The sequence below is a fragment of the Nymphalis io genome, chromosome 16 (genome assembly GCF_905147045.1).
Source record: "Nymphalis io chromosome 16, ilAglIoxx1.1, whole genome shotgun sequence".
Taxonomy (NCBI): Eukaryota; Metazoa; Arthropoda; class Insecta; order Lepidoptera; family Nymphalidae; genus Nymphalis; species Nymphalis io.
Genome location: NC_065903.1, coordinates 2852421 through 2877854, shown reverse-complemented (window position 1 = coordinate 2877854; position 25434 = coordinate 2852421). Strand labels below are relative to the sequence as shown.

The 25434-nt window shown below is 29.7% G+C and overlaps 2 protein-coding genes across 2 annotated transcripts; one reads left to right on the top strand and one right to left on the bottom strand.

The window, feature by feature from the left end:
• Positions 1-7440: 7440 nt before the first annotated feature.
• LOC126774474 (opsin-3) lies at positions 7441-19795 on the top strand. Its single transcript, XM_050496034.1, has 8 exons — positions 7441-7631; positions 8535-8726; positions 11263-11478; positions 11683-11813; positions 13165-13304; positions 17599-17792; positions 18804-18905; positions 19203-19795. Exons 1-8 carry the CDS (start codon positions 7579-7581, stop codon positions 19315-19317), a joined length of 1143 nt encoding a protein of 380 aa, XP_050351991.1. The 5' UTR covers positions 7441-7578; the 3' UTR covers positions 19318-19795.
• Positions 19796-22018: 2223 nt separating this feature from the next.
• Positions 22019-25434, bottom strand: LOC126774499 (uncharacterized). The gene is made up of 3 exons (XM_050496064.1): positions 25223-25434; positions 24330-24513; positions 22019-23912 (listed from the first exon to the last, which is right to left on the bottom strand). Exons 1-3 carry the CDS (start codon positions 25240-25242, stop codon positions 23757-23759), a joined length of 360 nt encoding a protein of 119 aa, XP_050352021.1. The 5' UTR covers positions 25243-25434; the 3' UTR covers positions 22019-23756.

Here is a 25434-nt window from a genome sequence, read left to right as displayed (position 1 = left end):
ATATTTCCAACATTGATGAAACTTATACCTAACTACCGTATCAATTAAAATACATTGTTCTCAGACAGACAAATGCCAACAACACCATTAATATGTATTAGAGCATGACTCAGGTATACTAAAGGCGACGTCGTCACGGAACGGGGTGTAAATATTGTAGACTGTTATATTAGTGTGCAGGGCGAAGTGTATCACGACAGTATGACAAACAGGATGCTACGCCCCCTAGTGTCAGAAGCGTCAGACGGGAAAACCTTTTAGGAGTTAAAAAACTTTACAGTACTATACTAGGTATACATCATCTTAGTCTCAAATTCAAGAGCGCGACTCTAAACGCTCATTACCGACCGCGTTTGTCAAGATTTACGCGAACAATTTGCTTAATGAAAAAAGTCGGCATTTCTCTCCTCTTATCCTTATCGATAAAACATTCAAATTAAATACCCGCTCTAATGACGTTCACTCAATCCAAGAAATAAAACGGGCGAAAGAAGTTCCAATAATCAAATTCGTCAGACAATAACGCTCTCGAATTATTTTGGAGATGAAGTCCTACTGAATTACATGTCAAAATGGCTGAAAATTCAGAAATATTATTCGATAATTTTCACGAGGCTCACCTCCCCGCCCGCCTCCCAGCGACCCCGATGACAAGAATATCTAAATGTCATTATAAGTTTAAGTAGAACTTGCGGAATTCCGCGCCGAGGGCTGTTTTCAAGTTTATTACGTTTGTTAAAACTCTAAATAGTTTGTTATAAGATTGCGATTGTTACCACTGAAACTGAATAAGAAACTTTAATTCGTCGTATATATTATTTTGACCATAAAGAAAGGCCGGCTTATTAACTAGAAAAAAAGCTTATGCTTAGGCAAATAGCATTTCTTATTATATATGAAATTATGATAACTAAAATATTACTTCAGTTATTTATATTACTAACTTAAAATATATAAATATTGGATATCGAATAATAATGGTTGGAAAAATAAATTTATATCTTATAAATGATTTATCGATTTTTTTAAATAGATATTAAAAACTATAGGATTTTTGTATTATTTATGCTTTGATCAAATATATGTAAAAATAAATTGGGTAGTCAACTTATCACTAATAATGATTTACCAATTATATCGAAAGGATATTTCTAATGGGAGAAACAATTCTTCCATTAGAAATATTTTGTGCGTTTCTGCCAGACATCGCACGATTGTCGGTGACAAATTGCTTGTGTGATTCATTTAGTTGCTTAGCCTCTTTTTAATTAGATTCTCTTGGGCTATAATGTTTTACTTTCATTGTAATTAATCACAGATATACGGTTTCTTGAGCAATTTCTAGTAATTATAAAAGTTTAAGAATTATTAAAAAAAAATTAATAATATTTTAGCACAAGACTATAATAAAAATAAATGTTTTATAAATTTACAACACTTGAGAAAACCTAACAAGGTTTCTTTTACAAATCAAACCCTACTGGAAATACATAAAAAAATAACCACCATACCAACCCCTAACCACGGTTCATTCAAATTTATACAACCGCATGAATTCCACTGAATTTCCATTTAAGCGTCTGAGCAATTTGTAAATGGATCGCGGTTTTTATGGTTCACCACCCCTTGCATTGTATTTGCAGAATAGTTATGATTTCTTTGCTTTCCTTTCTCTGTAAAGTGTTGGGTAATGAAGGGTAGCTCGAAATAGAAGGGTTAAGTAACCATATCTGTTTGCTGTCTCGTTAATGAAAATACATTTCCTGCTTTATTTATAAACTTATGTTTTTAAAATATGTGGACAGATTAACTCCTTATTGCAAATACTGAATTAGTTACATTTAATTCAATTTTTTTTTAAACTTATTCTTTATTCTAAGAAGACAGACTAGCAAATATACTCCGTGATAATAAGTAGCCTCTCGTCGTCTTTAAACGTCTTTTGGGTGTCATTATTACATATTTTAGCCACTTCTTAAATCGAATCTAAAATATTCTATTCCCTGTTCCTGTAAAAAAACTAGCTTAGTCGCGATTTATAATGAATCAACGAGACAAATTATTTCTGTTTGGTAGTAGAATGAATGGTACGTGGACGATACCAGACAAGCAAAGTAAAGCTCTAACAGGAGTACAAACAGACTATAAACAACAATGAAAATAAATCAGGTTAATGATACATTGTAAAAATGATCCAGTTGCATGTTCAAACGTTAATAATAAAATAAATGTGCAGTCAGCTTAGAATATTGAAAAAGCGAAATGCCAAGGTAAATCTATTATACTCGCCATACTACGCCCACAGGCAAAGAAATAATAATGCAAACAGAAATAGTTCAAGTTCAAACGAACTAAACCTTTTAATGAAACACAAAACGCGGGTACAACGCAAGTTCACAGTACCAGCGACCGGCTGTTCACAGCGTAAGATATTGCAGTTTCGTAGGTCCCATTGTAGTTCGTACATTTCATTTTAATGAATGGAAGATCTTTTACAAAGGCGGTATTATTTTACGACTTACATTTCTGTGATTTTTTTCATTAGCTCTGCTTTGTTCCAAAAAAACATGACCTTATTTTCTTTTGAGTTGATAATGAAAATATTTTGTATGAAACCTGTTTATGACTACATGACGTAATAGAATAATCTTACGATTTTTAAAATAATTTTAGTAATGAAATAGTGGAAACGACGACAAAAGAAGCTTATATAGATACTTTCCAAGTTAATGCTTGGTTAATACCAAACATTAATTAATATATGATATAACAAGTCCACCAACCAGCATTTAAGTAACAAGGTGAAAAAAGAGGTTCTCGTAGGAGGTGAAGAGGCCTTTGCCCAGCTATGGGTAACATTTACAGAAATTAGAGAGGAGTCTCTAACATAGAAACTAACAATTCTATATAAATAAAGTATGTAAAAGTTATTAGTAATAAATAACAAGTAAATATAATCAATTAAAATTAATTGAAAATTATTTAGAATACATAACGTAGACCTCAAAATATTTTCTTAGCTTATAATGATGTAGACTCAAAGACATCATAGATCACGCAGGAGATTCATAAATTCTCGCAGCTCGTACATCGCGTGCCAAGTGGTGAAGATAATTGGTTTTGGACACTATGTTGGCATGGAATATTCGCACATGGCACATTCGGTTTATGGGTTATCAGAAGCTATGGAACGTTATATATACTTACACAATCATATCTATATAATAGAACTCTAATGAAGCCATATATAATGAAACTATTGCCTTAATTTAATAAAAAACTCTGCAAAGTCATTAGATATATTCGTGATCAATGATATGCTGATAGGTTGCATAAATTCAATAAAAAAATCTCCAAAAAAGGTATATGTAAAAGCAAAATTGCACAAGATACATATACTGCTATATATTATATGTATAAATGCTGTATATATAAATTACGTCTTTCAATAAAGTCTTTAAGCCTTATTTTGATTCATAATCCATAGAGATATAGATTTGAATTCTCAACGAGCAAAGGAAACTTTGCAGGCAATTTACAGTTTGTCATATGTACACAGACGAAAGCTAATATGCTGAGGTCACGGCTTAAGACCCTGTTTAAGACGAAATTAGGAAAGTTAGATCATTATACTGACTAGGTTACAATTTATCTAAATACACAACAAATTTATTGTAATACTTCCTAATAATTAGTAGCAATTAATCCGCCCGCTTTAAGATACGCGTAAATTAACTTTGCCAATTAATCCGCTTAAATATTACAGTAAAAATTGTCTTATTACCAAATACAAGAATATAATATATTATGATAGATGATAAAAAGGCATAAAATTAGTACTCGTAGATTAGTACATTATATAAATTAGTACATTATATATAAAATTATGTGATTGTATATGTATTTTAATTTAAGAAAGTTGTATGTAATTACTAAGTTGAGCTTACATTAAATTTAAGCTTACTTGAAGAGTTAATTTCAAATAAATCAATTAGAAAATAAGATATAAATGATAACTAGTTGTATCAAAACTACGAAAAACCATTTTTTGTAGTGATAGTATATCGAATGTTCGAATAAATTTATATGTACTGTAAAAATGTTCATTGTCTTCAAGCTAACTCAAAACAGAACGAATTTGTTTTCGATTCATGATTTTTATAAATGATCTAAATATATTAATATTTTATACGTTTTAAAATCCCCAAGAATGTTTTATCGTCTAATCAACAATGCTTATGACATTCGCTCTCTCATACGAGAAACTCAATTCATATAGCGGGCGCCAGTAGGTCGGACTTTGTTTGAAGAATAGATAAATGAACTCTTATAATATAAAACCTGTACAACGCATGAAAAAGAGAACTAACATAACTTGAAGTGGGATTTCTTAATGGAAAAAACTAGGTTACCATCTGTGGCTACTTTTTAGATTTGATAGTATAATTGTATCTAGGGCTAACAATTATAAAAGACTATGTTTATATAAACTCGATTTAAATCATAAACATATTATATTGAGGAATATATTTAAAATTTATTTAAATCTTAGAAAAAATAATAGAGAAAACAAAACAGTTTTTTTAAAATCAAATTATATTTTATATTTTACTTTATAAGTAAACTTTAAATATTATGGATATGTTAATCTTACATTGGCTAATTCAATATTCAAACCGGAAAGCAGCAATACCAAGTATTGCTGCTCGACGATACAATCATTGCTAACTGGTTGAATCCACCTGCACCCTCAGACGGGTCTGCACAAAGCCCTAATATCGATGAAGTTTTTATATTCCTTATATTAATAAATAAAATTTATTACTACAAAAGAAATATAGGTAGATAATTTATCTCCAAAATTGTGGATGAGAGCACGTGGAAAAATTAAGTTAATATATAGTAACAAACATAATAAACATAGTCATCGTATTATATTGTCTATTGGCACTGTCTTTAATGGTTATAGAGATTATCTTCAACAATAGCGATATGGGAACATCGACTTCGATTTACTGTCATGGCTCTTGGATGACGTGCCAAGATATTATCAATATCTACCTCCTAAGATAGTGTTTCTATATATTTAAACAAACTTGTTCTATAGTTTAAAATAGTACCATGATTAACATTGTCGTTAACTGGTTCATATGCACAGCTTTTTCCGATACAGTCTCGCGAAATTCGATTAAAATTCGTTTAGAAGTAACATTTATTCCATTTTGGAGTTATTTATATATTGCATACATTTTTTAATTTTACATGACTACTTACTGAAGCGAGAGCGATACATCCAATGTTCATATAATATAATATAATTTCGGTTTCTGAAGTTTCAGACCCATTTTGAAAAAATATTTGAGCTTCTATACTTTTCACCTTATTACGCGAGAAAGATCAATAATTTCCTTCCAATCAAATTAGTTTATCTTAGAAATCACCTATACAATAAATTTTAATTAAGATATGTGATATTATATATATAATAACGTGGAACAGTTATATAATATAACATAATATATACATAACACACACGATATACCCTAGTACGAAATCGATGCCACTATCCATTTATACAAATACAGGTTTGTATAATAATTTCAAAAATAAATAAATTTTAGTAATCTGTAAGTACTTTTACGTCAATAAAAACTAAGTTTCTATGCCCAAATTGAAATTCGAACAGTCAACACTAACATTATGAGATTCCAATCTTTATTTACATAAGATCGTCGTGTCTTTTAAAGTATTAAAGGTTATGGTATTAAATCGACTACTTTTCTTTATTTATTACATCTTATAAATTAGGTAAAATTAATTATAATTTAAATTACATACGCATAACGACGTTAAGAGAGCATTTTCTGATTAATGATATTATGTTAATAATAATTCGTCCATATAGTTTATTTTTGGATAAGTAACTTTCTAAATTTGTATTACGTAGTAGTATTCGCTGACAAACTAATTGGAACTAACTCTTAAAAATCGTTATGAGACAAGTAATGCTCAGTTAATATTTATAAACGTAATTATATATATATATGCATTTATTAAATTTTAACAACTTAAACAAAATATTTTTGAAGCATATAAAATAAATGTGTGTTCGACTTTCTGCAAATGACATTCTTATCACGTGCCGCAGTAGGACCAGTTTCATGGCGCCCGAACTGGGGCTTCGCTACAATCTCGTTATTATTTTAATGAAGAGATCATTGTCGGGGTAGTTTTGACATATTATATGATATATCAAACCTCATACTACTTGTGTGTGTTACTAGAATCTGCTAATAATATTTTTAGCACTAATTTTATTTTACTGTTAAAACATTGTTATAGCCTAAGCTAGAATTTAGAATATCTTGTAAGAATAATGCTAATTATTAATGATAATTCGCTGCCGCGGAAATACTGTTGCGAACAAACGAAGAAAATATTCGTCTCTAATTTATAAATATTATCATTGTGCCGCTAGCAGTTGAAACTCTAATGCCTAGTAGTGCAAAAACTTTACTAAAGTATATTACAACCGTCACAATCGTCTTATTGCCGCCTCTGGTGGCAGAATCCCTCCTGTTATATTTAATTTGTCGTCCAGAGAATCGAATTGTAATCCAATGGGGAAATGTTACTAGCTACTGACATTCATGCCACCATTTCACGCGGTTATGATTTGTACAGTGGCTATGTTTAATATTAATATTTAATTGGTAATATAAATTCTTAAGTTTCATAAAATAAAATTATCAATAAAAAATAAAATATATGAGCTTAATCATATATTTTATTTAAAAAAAAAAACATTTACGCTGTGGTATCTATTTTCCAAAATATACATACTTGGCAAGGAATAAAAAAATATTTAGGTAGGTACTTTTGTAATTACAATTACGTAAATAAAGTTATATAAATCTCTTATTTAGCTGTTATCCTGTTGTGATAGAATTCGACCTTAATGTGTGATACATAAGTGGACAACATATTAACAATATATATATATATAATATATATATTGTTATATATATATACATATACTTTAATGTCTAAATAATATTATCATTTAAGAAAAATTCTACAGAGAGTTCTACATTAAAATAAAATAATAAGATATTCACTTATAATATCTTAAATGATACTCACAACATTTCTTCAAATAATTTCATCTTCCTCAAAATTATAATTATTTTTCCAATACATTGTGCAAATGATAAATAAAGTTAATAATGTGCGTCGTTACCTCATCATACTGAAGTATAAATTCTATAAAAACAATCAAATTAAAGGGAATTACAGCGCACTAAGAATACAGAACATGTAATACATTTGACCAAATAAAGTAGAAGCTTTACTATTTTATTAAATTAAGGAATTAAGAGACACGCACGTTACTACGATATAAAAGAGTACCCTGAACGGGAGGAGTCACAAGTGAGAAGCGACTGCCTACGTCGGACTACTCACTTCGTCATAAAACAACAGTAATAACATTAGCAGTTTTCAAATTTTTAATCAAATGCAAAAATAGTTTTTATAAAAAATCGGCCATTATCCATTTTGTTGTAAAAGGTGCACAAAATGGCGACCAACTACACAGACGACATCGGCCCTGTGGCTTACCCTTTGAAAATGTTAGTATTTTTTATATTTATTTTATTTTATATTTATCTACTTGTGGTTTTGTTTAAAATATTATTCTTTTAATATAAATAATATTTATTATTTTTTCTTTATTTATTTAATATTTGAATTATAAGCCTAAACGAGGTTGCAATGATATTGTTACTTTTATATTATCATGGAAGCGATTTAAATCTGACACAAACTTGATTTCTAAAATCTGTAAAAGAAAATAAGAAAATCTTTAACTTTGGTCCCACTGTTACGCCCAACACCGTAACGAATATAAATTGGTTAATTTAAATGACTTTCTTGAAATTGGTGTAAACTTTGTATAAATCAAAATATCCGCATTATTGCCACAAAAGTTATAATTTGATAAAAATGTTACAAATTGTTTTAACGAAAACGGCCTGCTTTTTACAGGATTTTTTTCTGTCTGAATTGAGACATGTTTTTATTTCATATTTTATTTTTAAATATATATAACTATTTAATATATTTTACATAATTATGTGTGAGCCGAGATGGCCTAGTGGTTAGAACGCGTGAATCTTAACCGATGATCGTGGGTTCAAGCCCGGGTAAGCACCACTGAATTTTCATGTGCTTAATTTGTGTTTATAATTCATCTCGTGCTTGACGGTGAAGGAAAACATCGTGAGGAACCCTACAGTAACAGCCTGTTAATGTCCCACTGCTGGGCTAAGCTGCTCCAATGCGGGTTGGTAGACATGTGTATTCTACCAACCCGCATTGGAGCAGCGTGGTGGAATAAGCTCCAAACCTTCTCCTCAAAAGGGAGAGGAGGCCTCTTAACCCAGCAGTGGGACATTAACAGGCTGTTACTGTACATAATTATTTAGTCCGTTAATTTTTTTTTTGTATCTCATACTTATTTCTTTTATATCCAGGGTAACACAAGAGGTTGTAGAACATATGCTAGGATGGAACATTCCAGAAGACCATCAAGACCTCGTACATGAACACTGGAGAAACTTCCCAGCGGTCAGCAAATATTGGCACTACGGCTTAGCCTTCATTTATACCATACTGATGCTCGCATCGTTGTCAGGGAATGGAATCGTTATATGGATCTTTAGCACGTAAGTGATATTAAAATAACTCTTTTCACCTCTCAATAAAAGTTGTTTTAAAAGATTCTCATCGCTATTTTCCGCCATTAATATTTTAAGCCTCTTAATACATAATTATAGGATCTAAAGAAAAATCTCAGTATCATTTCATCCGTTATTAATATCTAAATATCTAAACGTTTTCAAACATAAAAGTGAAACGGCTCGAGTTAATAACGTGGAACAATTCGGCGATCGAGTGCCGTTGACTGCTGCCGATTTAATTAAGTTTGTAAACGCACTTGCCGCTACGCGTCTTGAAAATCATGAAGCTTCTAAGAAAATATTTAATTATTTTATATAAATTTCATAATAATTATTCCTGTTTTTAAATATTTTTATTATTCAAATGTTATTTTAAAACACGAATGTTGAAAATATTTTTTATTTTATTTTAATATTTAATTTGTAGGTATAAGCTTGAAGATATATTTAAAAATAGTAATCAATTAGTAACAATTAAACAACAACACAACAACAACAACAATTAGTACAATACTTACATATAAATAAACATTCCTAATTGAATATAACAACTCTACAAATCTTGACCGCGTTTAATGAAGGTAAAAACGCTAAAGTATTTCTCCGTTGAAATGCGAAAATAACCACATGAAAAGTAAGCGACTCGGAAGTAAACTATAACAATAAACTAATTTTTATAGACAATAAATAAAACTATTACGCAATATTATTAATTATATGATTAACCCGATCGTAATAAGACATAGGAATTCTGCGCGAACGATGACGGTAATAAAATAGTACATAAAATAGTGTTCGTATTTAAATCAATTTCAATTTTACCTATGAGCCTTATATTTTTTATATATAATTGACGAACATATGGGCCACCTGATGGTAAGTGGTCAACAACGCCCATAGACATTGACATTGTAAGAAATGTTAACCATCGCTTACATCGCCAATGCGCCACCAACCTGGAGCACTAAAATGTTATGTCCCTTGTGTCTGCAATTACTCTGGCTCACTCTCCCTTCAAATTAAACACAACAATACCAATTACTGCTGTTTTTCGATAGAATACCTATCCAGTACCCAGTCCCTACTTAGACGAGCTTGCACAAAGCCCTACAACCAGTAAATATAATTTTATATGCGTGAAATATAATTTAATATATGCTTAACAGAATAAAAGTAGACAAATAGCTCGTGAGAAATCGTTAGAATTACGTCAAAAAGTTGGTAGAAAATATAAATACTAAATTATTATATTCGTACATCGACGTAAATCTCAAACGAGTGTCACGGGCAAAGTTGTGAACCGCTCTACGAGTTCGGAAAACGTTTCCGATGTTCATCGGGCATCGCGCATTTTTACCCCATTCTCTTTATCATCCTCAGTTCGCTCCGTTATCTGTGTCATTTGGTATGGAGTCGATAAATACAAAGCGAATTTCTTGATATTTCATGTTATTTCAAATTTAGAATATCTTGTTTGTTTTTTAATTAAATATTAGTTCTAATAACGTAAGTCTAAGGTTAGCTCTAGTGCTTTTGATATCAAATTTCAATACAGACTATACAAAAATGTTTAAATTAGTCTACTGATTTTTACGAACCTTCTTCATAACATATTTGTTATGAAGAAGGTTCGTAAAAATCGTCTCGACAAAAAAAGAGAAGACAAACTGTTACTATCTTTTTTCACTTTGACAATTACATATAATATCAATTATTTTTGCATCTTAACGAGACTAACATTTGAAGATACAAGTAAAACTCCTACAATTTAAGTATTTTATTCCAGTATCTATGAATGTCATCCATTTCCATAGAATAGCCATTCCAATTAAATATAGTTGTAAGATCAAGTGGTTAAAATCAGGAACCTTTTGCAATTACATATATTTAACCACGTTGTTTACTTTATTAGCAATCAGTTAATATTCTAGTTTCTCTAAGCAATCGAAAATTCAAAGCAAAGCATGTCTATTTTATATTAAATAAACTAATTAAAATCTTAAAGATTGCTTGAATTGAATATCTTCATTTTTTATTAATTATTCCGCCACTAATGATTATATCTCTATACCTGCATGAATTCCTTTTCATCGTAATGCTTTAAATAAAACGTAAACATAAAAGATTTTCTTTTCTAAAGAGTTAACTTCAATAATTTATGAATAGCACATAAATTATAAATTTTCTAGTCGTTATTGCTTTCCCTTATCTTTTTATGTTAAAAGTAACATTATGAAACTACATAACATAGTTCATGTCGATATCGGATTCCGCGCGAAAGTTTGACGTTATTGGAATTGTTCTGTTCACTACACTCCCCTTTACTTGTTCCTACCCTCGAGGTGTCTGATTGAAAAATAAAGGATTCTTTCTATAACAAATTTGATCAACTCATAACTTTCTTTTTTAAAAAGAAGACTAAGATTTTCAGATATTTCTCTATATATATTCGTAATATATACATATTTTGAATTTTATATACATTTAGGGTGTATTTTTTTAAACGAATTTTATTTTTCAGTTCAAAATCGCTGCGTAGTGCAAGCAACATGTTCGTCATCAACCTAGCAGTGTTCGATCTCATGATGATGTTAGAAATGCCGTTGCTCGTCACAAACTCGTTCTACCAGCGTCTATTGGGCTACCAGCTCGGCTGCGATATATACGCAGTATTAGGGTCATTATCAGGCATTGGCGGCGCAATGACGAACGCCATCATCGCCTTTGATAGATACAAGTAAGTACTTAATAAACGCCGATTGTTTGGGAACTATATAATCTTACTTAAAAATCAAATTTATTAGCATTTTTCCCTTCCAACTGAGCTACAACATACAGTGTTTATTTCTTTTGTTTATAAGTTGAATATTTATGTAGTCAAATTGTGATTAGTTTAATATAAAGGAAATTACAGTTTTATCAAGTGCGCACTGTTTTACAGGACAATATCGAGCCCACTAGATGGAAGACTGAACCGTGTGCAAGCGTCTTTACTAATTCTGTTCTCTTGGCTGTGGGCCTTGCCGTTCACCTTCCTGCCTGCCTTCAAGGTCTGGGGACGATTTGTGCCAGGTACAGAGCAATATTAGAATTCTATAATTTACCCTTCAACCAGGAATCTTAATTATTATCTAAAAATCTAGATTTAATAACTCTAGGCAGTAATTAAATACAGTAAAGCTCCCAACAGAGATTATAGAAAGATAACTAGAAACATGCTTACAATAAGATGCTAATTTTATTAGTATAAGTAAGTATCTACGCAACTTTTTTTTTCGTAGAATGTACTTCTTTAACACGCATTATACAAAAATGAAATTAATTAATTAATGTGTGCTTAAATAAAAATGAATTTAAAAACTGCAACTACGTCACGATCGTTTTCTGAGGTGAGTTTCGAGTTTGTTCTTACAGAATAGCCGTACTTATCCGATGAATCGATTGGCTACGATACTTTTATCTGGTCGTTCTCCGATAATTTAGCCGTCGTTAGTCCGGGTCTAGGTAAACGCCTAGATGGGTACAACTCTCATCAATAATTCTAGCACCACACGGTTTGTACAATTTGTGAATAAGCCAATAGATACAATGATTGGCAGCGCATTGACGGTGACAGAAGCTTATATTTCTTAATGACTGTAGGCGAAGTTGACCACACACTATCTCTTGCTATTCCTTCCTAAAATAATTAAAAAAGCATGATCAGTTGTAATATTCTAGTAGTCAATTAAGTTTCTGCAATAAAATAGTGTGAACGTCAAGAGAGGAGAGCCAGCCAGCGATAAAACTGTCGGTCCGATCTAAATAAACTAGCTGTTTCTGTTGAAAGTAAATTAAATGATTACTTAAACATTTCTTTCTCGCACATAAAATCATCTAATTTAAGAGAAATACAAACAAGATATCTCATATTTATAACATTACTATCATTTATTATCATGTGTTTATAAATTAAGCGAATAAAGTTTATTTACTTAAACATAATACATTGTATTAAAGGATTACGTTGCGATGCGTATATAAACCAAGATTAACGACTTATTATGAACAATTTAGCAAGAAATTGTGCTCATCCGCTGAAAGGCCATTGCTTAACACAAAGCACTGACCGTAATGCGATGAGTAATCGCCCGTTATTGTAAAGCAATATGTTTTAATGTGCTTATAATATACGGATACTTAAGAGTCCTGAGCTTAGGAAAAAGTGTGATTTGTTCATAAAGGTTACTATATAATATGTTTGCATTTAAAATAAGTATTACTGTTTCTAATCAAGATAATAGAAATAAAAATTGAGAATTATTTAACGAACAAATCGTAACCACGTGACGCTCCAAAATCGAGGGCTTTCTCTATTAAATCGCAATTTTGATGACTAATTTTTATATAAATAAAATGCAATGACACTAAATTCCTATTACAGAGGGCTTTCTCACTACATGTTCCTTCGACTACATAACGGATGACCAGGACACTAAAATATTCGTGATTTGCATTTTCATCTGGAGCTACGTCATCCCCATGGTCTTCATTTGTTTCTTCTACTCCAAGCTGTTTGGTGCCGTAAGTATTTCCTTTAATTCATCTAAATCAACATGACAACAAAATGACATGACGACTAGTCTATCTCGTCTAGTTAAAACAATATTTTTTAAAACAAACTTTTATTAGCTCCATACGTTCCAAGCGAATATTTTGTAGTATACTAAATTGAATCGTTACCAGCAGTAAAAGTGACTGCAAAATTTCAGCTCAAAAATAAGGACTAACAAATGTAAATATTCCATAAAATATTTTACGTAGTTGTTTTAATGCGATCGGCGGACAAGAGTACAGATATTCACATATAAAATATTATAAAAACGTTCGCTTCTAATAAATATTCCGATTGACTCCTCTAAAAAGATTCGCTGAATGCCACCTTCGAACCTTTTTTTATGGATATGTAAATTATTGTAAGGGTATCCTGCATTTGAAAGCTTCTCATTATTCCATATTACCCGGAATATAGTGAAATGTCGCTATTATTTTGGATAGCTACCTTGTTGTATTTGAATTAAAAAAGTATCATAATTTAATTATTTTTATCGAAAATTTAGCTTTAATTAATCTTTAGTTACGTTAAGTGACGTAAGCATCTCTATGAATCCGCAACCTAGTACCTACTACTGACGTATTTATTAGGCAAAGAAACTTCCATTGACATAAAAATACTAGATTGTTGAGTAAAAAATATTTCAAAACATAGATGACAAGTAACTTACCTGATGGCAACTAGTCTGCCCGAGTGCACTCATAGACAATTACAATTCATGTAAATTATAGATAATTCCTCTTGTAGTAACAATGTCTTTGGGTATAGTTGACTTACTATCAATGTAGATATAAAGTATACCGAACATCAGTTGATAAATTGGTTTTATACCAATTAAATTAACACGTCTTAAGGATTAGTTTTCATAACCTCCCCTGACGCCCGTAAATATAGGACCGTAATAAAATACGGATACGAATAAAATCTAATACATTTACTCGTAACACCGCGGTCTTGACTACGAACAAATGGTAAGTGTAAAATTATAAAAAATTAGGTTATTATTAAAATGTGTTTTAGAGTAAAAATTGTATCTTTAACGTAATATAAAATTTTCTAAGATCCTTGTCTATTGAAACTCATAGAAATTTCAATCAAAGTTATACAATGATTGTTGCCATGATATGAATCTTGCCCTCAATTTCGGCTTCACTTTGTTTATAATTCGGATTCACTTTGAAAGTTGATAATTGATAGTGGTTCAGGATTCGATGTTTAATGTTAATGATATACGTCTACCAGAATGTAAAATATACTTCTAAAATAATTTAGGACAAAAACTTGACTACTAAAATAAGTTAACTATATCTGCAGTAACTATTATTACATAATATTAATTATTTTCATATTTAGTTTAGTATGTTATTAACATTCATGTTTATATTAACAATATTTTATAATATATTTTTAATATATACTCAAAATATATATTGATGTCACTACGTGGAGGAAGTAAAGTCCACAAAATATTTTTCTTATTCATTCAATCTGTAATAATCGCAATACCTTGTAAAAACGTCAATTTTCCACTTGACATTTCAGGAGAATCGTTTTACTAGTTAGAGTATAAGGGGTACCATACGAGCGTAGAGTAATGCCTATCTGCCTGTTTACTATAATGGATATTCGGTTTACTGCAATTACTCGCGGACTCGTCGCCTTTATTAAATTAGCATCCACTTAAAAGAGTTTCAACTTGTTGAACAATTGGAAACCATTAAATGAGTTCCTAACTCTTCTCCGGCAGATATTGAAGCGCGAAGATTAAAGGATTAAAAATAAAAAATAAAATTAAAGTTCTATAGAAGATTACCCCACAGTCAAATCTCAAAAGCAATTATTTGAATGAATCGGTTTTATCTGGCTTTCATTTGCTTCATACATTGTATGAGGTGCATTAATCTATACATATATAATAGTTTATATATAACATAACCAGTTGCTTCCTGTATTATTGTTACTAGGCTCTAGACTTTAGTCTTTAGACTTTGTTTATTCAACTATACACTATTTACACACTAATTGTTAACCGACATAGACCCTACTCTCACGTACATAGCTTTGTGGCGGACTGTCAATACAGATAGTATTGATAATTTAAAATTTCAATTTAATTATTGGTATACATTCCTTACAAATGAATCGTACAAAACATTTTTATCTTATGTTCTTAATAAGAATATTGGGGGATGAGACCATAGACAATTTATTACTTTTTAAAGATTTGACATATTCCTAATTTCCTTTGACTTTCTTGGTATGATAATTTTATTCGACGTAGATTCGCTTAAAATTTTTTTTTTTTATTTTTGAAATATTTCATGCGTTCAACCTAATCCGTACACAATAGATTTATGAATGATGAAACCTTAAAAAATCGGCTTATGAAATCTCGAATAAAATACTCATTTCGAATCTTCAATATTTCCATTGTATCGTCCAGATGTTCATAAAGGATTAACTAGTTAAAATGAGAGCAATTTGCGGGAATTTACTAAAGCGTACTTATCCAATACGAAAGGAAATCGAATAGAATCGGACGGAATGGATAAAGAATGTTATAAAAAAAGGAAAATACTGACTGGGCTCGAAGGTTTAACGGCGTTTATTTGTTTGTATTCTGAGCGCCAGTAACTGATACAGATTTTTGACTTAATCTCATAATACCGAAGTATCCATTCACGTGATATTTTTGAAATATAATATAAACCTTTTTGTAACCGAGTATTTCTAAATCAGTATTCATAAAACGTTTACACATTCTCAAAACGAATTACAGGATTTCCTTATAAAAGGCTTATAAATGTTGCACCGTACCTAAACCTCGTAAGCCAAGACTTTTATACGTTATGAAAATATAAATATTTTATTAATGGATTAATTCTATAAAGAGTTTTTCTTTACCTTATATTATCGTTAAATGTTATTAAACTTAACGTTTTACTTTTTTAAATATTTATATTAAACGTCAATATTAAGCAAAGTGTGAAAAATTATATTCTTAGCTTATATATATATCAAATAACCAATATATATATATATATATATAATTTCTACTTAAGAGTTCAATATTAGCTAAGAATATAATATATATATACATAATACCTATATCTATAAAGTTTTAACACATTTACAGAAACATAAGAAATCTTGGGCACTAGGTCAGTGAAGTGAACAAGTCAATATAGCTGGGGCACACGATCGACCGATAGCCTCTTCCGTTCAAATATTTCTGCAGGCTGATTTGCTTTCAAATATACTTTATTCTTGGTAGAAAAGTTTGCAGAATTGAAATTTTTGTTACTATAGACTAGCTGCTGAAAGTAGACCATACTTTATTTAAATTGCTCAGGTATATTAACTTACAAATATCTACAGTATTCTCTTATTTAATATAAAAGCAGCAAAGCACAGCAAGACATTAAAAATAAAGTTACGTGTAAGTGACAAAAAAAAACTACGCCCCTTTTTAAAAAAGGAAACGGTTTTCAAATTCTAATAATTTTATTCGATAAATTTGGATATGCTCATGCTTTGTAATTAGTACCTACTGGTTCCTATATCTTTGCTTTTCAAAAACAAACTTGTCACATCAGAAAATATTATACAAAATATTATTTTCCGATATTTCTATAAAAAAAACGAGTTTAACGGCTTTGAAAGAAAATCAAACGTGACATTTTAATGATCAACGTCATAATAAGCATACTAATGAACACATTAAAAGGAAATTCGAAAAACTTTACTAAATATATATTTGAATAAAAATTTTAATATCAAGGTTGATGTGAATTACCTTCTTATAAAGATTTTGTTTAAATTTAATTAAAACAAAATCATTGCTTCATAACGACAGACGGGATGAGACTGCCGTAAAAATCGTTTTCATCTTTTAGAAACGTTGAGGTTTCATGGAAATTAATTTATTTCCGACATCAAAGGGATTAGGCGCTATTATACCGGAACCAACCCTAATCGTTTTAAGGACACAAAACATTGAGTTATAAAGGTTTCCTCTTTAATATCCCCAAATTATTTTCCACATTATTATTGACTTAGAATAATCAATTATTTTATAGCGAAATTTTCTATTTTTTATTTGAAATGGTCTAGAGGTGAGCGCTTCATTCTTAAATCAACAACTATGTGGGGCGGAGAACATTCTTATAGCCGATTTCAATCACGGTAGCCATTCATAAGGAAAACTAGCCAAACCCAAAAAATAACAGATAAAATTTATACATACTCGATAACTCGATACAGGTACGTCTTCACGAGCGTATGCTAAAAGAACAAGCCAAAAAGATGAATGTGAAATCCCTGGCTGCGAACAAAGAGGACTCGGGCAAGAGCGTTGAAATAAGAATCGCGAAGGTTGCGTTCACAATCTTCTTCCTGTTTTTGTGCTCATGGACACCATATGCTTTTGTCACGATGACCGGCGCATTTGGAGACAGGTAATATTCGTAAATCAAACTATTTGAATTGTGTTTATAATCTCATACAATCCATGAAAGAACATATCATAGGGAAATCTACTTGTGTAGGATAATTTTGATCAGCGTGTTGGAATAATCTCCAATCCTTTCCTTTAACAAGGGACGAGCCTTGCCTAGTTGTTAAAGATTTAACAATCTGTGACTGTAACGTGCTTAAGGTAATAAATAAAAAAAATTAAAACAAAAATTTTACTAAATAAATTAGTTAATAAATAATAGTTATTTTTAATAAAATATGAATCATATATCCATACAAATGTTGATTATAGCTTTAATAATAAACTACTGTTAATTATCCAAAAGATTTGCAATAAGTAATGAACATAATTGGAAGATTTTATCCATACTGGCTTTCGCTTATTTCGGCTACGACTTGCATGTCTTTATTACTCCTCAACAGGTCCCACTAATTTACATTTAGTAATAATCTCTTCTTTTAAAGCTCGTATCAACGTTTAATGAGAATAATATGCTAATTTCTCTCCACGCGAGACCGAAAAATACCTTTGAAAGGATACTAAAATAAAAATGTCAGTCTATACCTACTCTGAATCGGTAGCGGTTTTTTAAATGTCAAGTTGCATATATTTGGCAACATAATATACAGTTAAATGCAATGCTATTTATTTTTTTAAGAATGAAAAATCCATTAATAAGCCGTCAACCGTGCTACAGTCAATCTTTTTTTCGTTTGTTTTGTTTATATTGTACATAACATTGAATCGATATTTTCAATCAACAAATAGTTGATAAAGTAAATTGTAATTGAAAGATTTGTATTTAACTTTAGCTCTTTTTCCTTTTATGATATTCAACCCGCTTTTCCAGGTGAACTTCATGTTCAAGCTTTTGAAAAGATTAAGACATCTTTCATCAAGTTACTCCTACATTCCCTTATTAACATTGTTTACTAATTTCTATATTAAAATCTCATACAATCACCAGTTTTATGAATACCATTTGCTTTAGGGGTTTATTAACACCAGTGGCAACCATGGTGCCGGCAGTGTGCGCGAAAATCGTATCATGCATCGATCCATGGGTATACGCAATTAACCACCCGAGATACAGGTAATATATAAAAATATGACTTATTAATATATATATTATATTCTATTTACCATAACGATAAACCGACATTGTGTTGACTTTCTGCTTTTTATAATATATTACAATTATATTGAACAGAATTTCGTACCAACTGAAGATCTATGAAAACGAACTATAGACAATTATTAATTCAATCATCGATGACAACCATATTCAATATTGCAAAGGTCTTACAATATGGACAAAACGTTTTAAGTATATAACGTTTTTCTTGGTTTAATAATTTTAAATACGATAAAATTTATTTCACTTATATAGAGCGGAGCTACAAAAAAGATTGCCATGGATGGGAGTTCGAGAAGCGGACCCGGACAGTGCGTCTAGTGCTAGCGGCGCTACAGCGCAGACGCAGAACCCAACAGCCGAAGCGTGAATAAACTAAACTGACCCTTACTATAACAATGATAAAGCTGATTTAAACTCGTTAATCCTTTCGTAAAACGACGCTATTAGAAATTGTGACATTAGTTTTTTTTAATTTTTAAACTTAAGTAACACTGTCAAAGTAGTTTTCAAATTGGAGGAAAATTTGAATTGATTTGACGTTTCGTTTTATGGAGGCAATGATGAGTGCAAGATAGCCGGACTATGCCTTTTTCTTTTTATATTAAAAAGTTTTCTAATTGAAAGTAGATTAGAACGTTTTTACACTGTATTATTAATCGTGTATATTTTTCTAGTTGTTTTTAAGGTAACAATTTTTTATTAGTTTAAGCGATCAGTATCTTGTGAAAAAGCGTTCTACTTTGCGTTATTTTTGTGCCAAAAAGCAATTATAAAAATTAAAAAAAAATCGGATAGACCCCAACGACTCAAGCGAATAAATGACGAATAAAGAGATTTATTGTAAACTTCGGTTTTATTTACACTACTTCCAAAATGATACCTAGCCATTTAATATATCCTTTTATTAACTTTCTTTCGAAAAAATATAATAATAAAAAAAGTACAAGTAAACGTAAGTAAGTAAAAGTCCATGTTTATGTACATGACATGTACTTAACTGATTCTCAGTATTATTTTTTATAGAAATACAAAAAAATATATATAGTCATAAGACAACTTACATTGTTTTCTACTGCATTTAAAAAATAAACGGTGAGATAAGACTTGGCAATAGGTGATTCATATCAATAATATAATTGAAAAACTTTCCATGTCTGATAAAAACTTTTCAAATTTTCTTATAATAAAAGAAAAAATATATATATCTAGCTTCAGCTATCAATATCTCATTGGCCTTTTAAAAAGAGCATTGACTTGCAAATAGCAAGCCAAGCACAAAGCAGCTTACCGAGGCTCTTTTATCGGGGAATCACCGGCCACTCTAATGAACTCTAAGTTTTCGATAGACATTTTTATAACAGAATTCAATTTTACGCGATCTTTGTTTTGAAATTGTAAAGGATCTATTTATTTACTTCCGTAAAACATATTTTAATTTTAAATTATTTTAACTTGTAATGTTATTTAATTTTAATCTTTCAATCACTAACATTTTTCAATAAACCCATCCAATATTAAATATTTACATAGAATTGAGGAACATATAATTAATACAAATATGTTATTCTAAACAATCATACTAGAATTACTAAGGATATAGGTAAAATAGATTAGTCTTATATACATCTCATGCTCAAATCTATCTCGTGCTATACGGTAAAGGAAAACATCGTGAGGTAAACTGCATGTGTCTAATTTCACTGAAGTTCTGCCACATGTGTATTCCACCAACCCGCATTAGGGGAGCGTGGTTGACTAGGGAAAAAGGCAGAGAAAGCCTTGCAGCAGTGGGACATTCACAGGCTGTTACTGTACTTTTTTTTATATGCGCTGGGTTGGCAAATGACTACTCCATCTGGTATACATTCAGTGTTTTTTTTTTAATTAATGTCTTGTTGTCAATTGATGAGCATCTGAAGTCTTCAGAAAGTAAGTTCTATTTAAATAATCTCAGTCATTATCACAAAAAATAGGTAACAACATAATAAATTGCAATTTTGAAGTCAATATTTAAAAAGGGAATTTTAAATCACTTACAAAAATAAATGTCACAATAACGCCACTAACATAACCGCAAAAACAGCAAAGTCGACGTAATCTTCTTGTTGAACTTCAGGAATGAGAAGTTCGCCAAACTCATTAGGTCGTAGTTGGCTGTAAGCCTTGAGGCCGTTACATAAATACTCGCTTTGAACGTACACTTTGTTTGACATACGACCGTTGCTCGCATATGAATTCCCAGAATATGCTTCTAATGAAGTGTTATCAAAATATTCGCCTCTGATTGTCTACTAAACGTAAAAAATATGTATTTTTATGATTGTCGTAGTAGTTAAATGTTTTGATGCAGCGTGGTGGAATAAACTAGCCACCTAGCTGTGGGCTACTTACTTGTTATTTTACTTTTATATATAATTTAAAATCCTGAAGACTGCAAAAAATGGGAATATAAGACTAATAATATTAAACTAATAAAATAGATATAGTAAAAGTATTTAGTAGCTAATCCAATAATACTCCATTATTCGTAAATAATTTACTGTCCCACTTTGGATGCTAATTTCTGTCTTTCATCATTTCTAAATGTTTATGTAATGTTATGTATGTACGGAAACTTTTTACTCCTGTTGCTCGACTGCATAGAGTCAGTAACTCTTTTGTGAGCCAATGTATACGGTTCTACAACAGGATCCCAGAAGGCGCACAAAATACCTCTGTTGCTAAATTAAAAAAAAATATATAAAGTAATGCTTGTGTGCTAAAGGTTATTATAAAATTAATGAATTTATGGATGATAGCACACTTTGGGAATGAAACGGTCGCCTCCATGTCTATTTCTTTTCTTTTTACATTTTGTAACGAAACATAATATTTAAATAAAACCGCTGTTTTTCTTTCGCTGGATCCTCTCAGGGCTGTGTTTCTTTTCCGAACCGAAATCTATACGACAAAACCATGTTTCTGATGTTCTCCATCCGCAATTGAACAGCATGATAAAATTAATCTGTTTATTATTTAACCATTAATATTATTTATTATATATTAGAAATAAAAAAACAAAAAATCAATTTAAAAAATAAATAAACATTTATTAAAGAAAACAAAAATAAATTTTGTTAAAAATGTTTTATTAAATTCCGTGATCTGTTGTTTTGTCGCTTTTCAAAATATTTACAATTATTTCAAACTCTAAGTACAAGACAAAATGAATGGAATGTCACTTGTATAATAATATTATGTTGAAGAAATAAATAAAAAATCTTATTTACCAAACTCGGATAAAGGCCACATAGAAGTACGTCCTTTAATTTTCAATTACTTTCTTAATTTTTAACTGATATTTATGTTGTACATTTTAAATAATAATAATAAAAACATTCAGATAATAATACTTTTGTTTAAAATTTAGATTTAGTTAATAATACTTTTAAAATTTATAATTTTAAAATGCAACTCTATTGTAGTTTATTTTAGTATTATCATTATGTTTCGTAAAAATCGATATTGCTCATTACATTATTGCTGTTCAAAATACACTAACAATAGGGTTAGTTTAAATATTTTCGTACTCAAAACTTAACTAAAGAACGTCATTCTATTCATCCGTGACAACTCCTTAAACACTATGTGATGTTATTTAAATTGCAGATATAATAAATATGTTATTCCTCTGTCCATAGACAAGTTACAATTTATAAAAACCATTAAAAAACAATTTAAAATGACCGAGTCACGAATAAAACACGAAATATCTAGCTGTTTCTAAATGGTTATAACACATTTTCTTATAATAATTACAAGTAAAAATAGAAATTCATGCTAACTTATTTTTTTTTTTACAAAACCTACTTAATAATCTCCTACGTGCTTAAAAAAACAAGATATTTCCAACACAGAGAAATATTATCAAAGATTAAAATTTAGAACAACTGTATGTAAATTTAAAATTCGCAGTTTTTATTCATAATGACATGTTGGAAAACGAAGATCAGTGTTATAAACACGCTTTGTATAATGTTAAAAATATCTCATTGTACATCATAATAATTGAATGTAATGTTATTGCCATATTTAATGACATATAAATATTGTAAGTCATATTTAAAAAAATGCAATTGAAATAACAAGTCTTTCTAACAAATGTCATTATTTAAATAGTACGACTTTTACTTTTTATGAACTACATGTAAAATATTCTTATATAATGAATGTGACTACAGATTTGATAGATTTATTTTATAGCAAATATGATGCAATAAATTTTGTATATACTGTTTTAAATATTTTATGTGAGAATTATCGTGCAAATAAAAAAGATTATTAAAAAAATGATTTATCATAGTGATCTTGAGTGAATAGAGTATGTAGAATTTTATTTGTGTACTTAGCCTGAATTATATTTATTTCCGTCAATAAAATGTAAGTTACATTTTCTGATGAAGAATTCCAAAAAATCATTTAATCATATTATACATAAAACAGCAACAAACTGTTTTCTAGTTTTGTAAAGCATACAAAATTATACTAACTTATTACTTCATTTTATAATAATCTTTTGTCAGAAGAGTAATTAAAAACATATTTTATTTCACAATTATGGTTTTCCCACAATGTAACCAAATGATTATATATTTCCCACTTATTAATATGAAAAAAACCTAACTATATTCAAATATTGTTCATTTCAATCTACCAATACTGACTTTGAAAACTGGTCAATGAATGTACCAAAAGTATGATCAGAAGAAAATATTGTGAAGCCATGATGTCACAATGAGATATCAATAACTCGCCACTTTGTAAGAACTAAGACCGATGCTTATTACGATTTATGCTCTGGATAACACGACGACCCCACCACTCCTCCAGATTAAATGGTCTAAAATTAGCCAGCTGTCGAGGAGCTAAAACATCTTGATAGTATTTTGCATCATCACTGCCTCTTTCTAGTTCACGATTTACCTGAAAATATTATGTATTATTATTAATTATAAGGCTAATACAAGTAGCAATCTACACACACAACAATTTCTTTTATTATATTTTTATTTATATTAATTGATAAAATAATCTTAAAATTGCTTTAATCCATATCCTTTAACCCCTTAGAGATTATATATATTATTAAATAAAATATATTGTATAAAACATTTAAAATTTCAATCAAACCTATCCCCACAGGCCACAATGCAACTTAATGTAATTGTAAACATATTTTTAAAATATAATATTAATATTATTTTATTTTGATTGAGTAGGTTTATTAGAATTTTTTTCTCTCTTCTTAAGAAGTTAGCAAATGATTTTCAGATTGAGTAATTTCAGAAAATAACCATATTTTAGATGGCTAAATCTAAAGTGTTATCATGGCATAATTACCTTATTCCAGGATTCAAAAATATAATTAATCAGATCATCATGGTGATTGGTGGTGTTATTCTGATTATTGTTAGCAGTCTGTGCTGGTGGGCTGAGTCGGGATCCATTGTGACCATTGCCATTGTGACGCTTGCCACCTCCCATGTGTGGTAGAGATCTAGGTCCACTGTTCACATAATTTGATCTGAAAAGATATATAAAACTAATGTAAAACTGTTGTTCTTAGAACATAGTCTTTGGTAATTTTATACAAAAAATGATGGTCTGTTTTTATTATCTTATAAAATATAAAACATTTTATGATAAGGTATTAGATAGCAGATGGAACTAAATTTATGTATAATAAGTAAGTATTAAAGAAACAATTATATTAAATTCAATTTGTTTAACAAAAAAGTCTTATTAATCCTATTAAAAAAAGTCGAATTTTTCACATTGTTACAAATTAAATTACAATTGTTTTGGATTACCCTGTATTGAATTGTTAACTAGATGAAAATACAATTGAATATGACTATCGATTAATAATATCATGGAGTGTGCGTGCACTGTTCGTGACTTCGTGTTTAGTAACGAGATAAGAATTGATAACAACATAAATAAAACAAATCGTTGAATGAAAACGGATTCGCTTCAAAATATAAAATTATTATTTTTTAAAGATAAATTTTAGACATGCTAAAAACACGTTCTATGAATAAAGTTTTGTGTAGCGATACTTAAGATCCTCGTATAGACTTGTTGAGAAGCAAAAAAAAGGGATCAATATATTAGATTTTAAATTTTTAGACTTTATTGACAAAAAGACCGCTCATTTATCTCAGTGATCACGTAACATTTCTATGTGAAAGGATTGCAAGAGAAACGTTAGTACAACAAAGCATCGTTCTCACCTCATATTATTTCTATCCATTTTAGACTTAGAAATTGAATTCAAGCACTATTTTACTATTTCCTTATGATTATGAACACTTACACCTAACCATTTAAAGTAAACGTAAAGTTATATATAAAACACGAAATAAATGCAATTTTTATTAAAATATGAAAAAGGAAGATAAATACACAAGACGCCACATACGACAAGAAAACATCAATTCAATTA

What these genes read in the sequence shown, in the direction of transcription:
- LOC126774499 (XM_050496064.1), bottom strand. Translation starts at nt 25,242, where the DNA reads ATGGATAGAAATAATATGAG. An exon ending in ATGGATAGAAATAATATGAG is followed by an intron (nt 24,514 to 25,222) that starts GTGAGAACGATG and finishes ATATCTTTTCAG; the next exon opens with ATCAAATTATGTGAACAGTG. An exon ending in TTTTTGAATCCTGGAATAAG is followed by an intron (nt 23,913 to 24,329) that starts GTAATTATGCCA and finishes TAATATTTTCAG; the next exon opens with GTAAATCGTGAACTAGAAAG.
- LOC126774474 (XM_050496034.1), top strand. Translation starts at nt 7,579, where the DNA reads ATGGCGACCAACTACACAGACGACATCGGCCCTGTGGCTTACCCTTTG. An exon ending in GTTATATGGATCTTTAGCAC is followed by an intron (nt 8,727 to 11,262) that starts GTAAGTGATATT and finishes TTTATTTTTCAG; the next exon opens with TTCAAAATCGCTGCGTAGTG. An exon ending in ATTAACCACCCGAGATACAG is followed by an intron (nt 18,906 to 19,202) that starts GTAATATATAAA and finishes TCACTTATATAG; the next exon opens with AGCGGAGCTACAAAAAAGAT.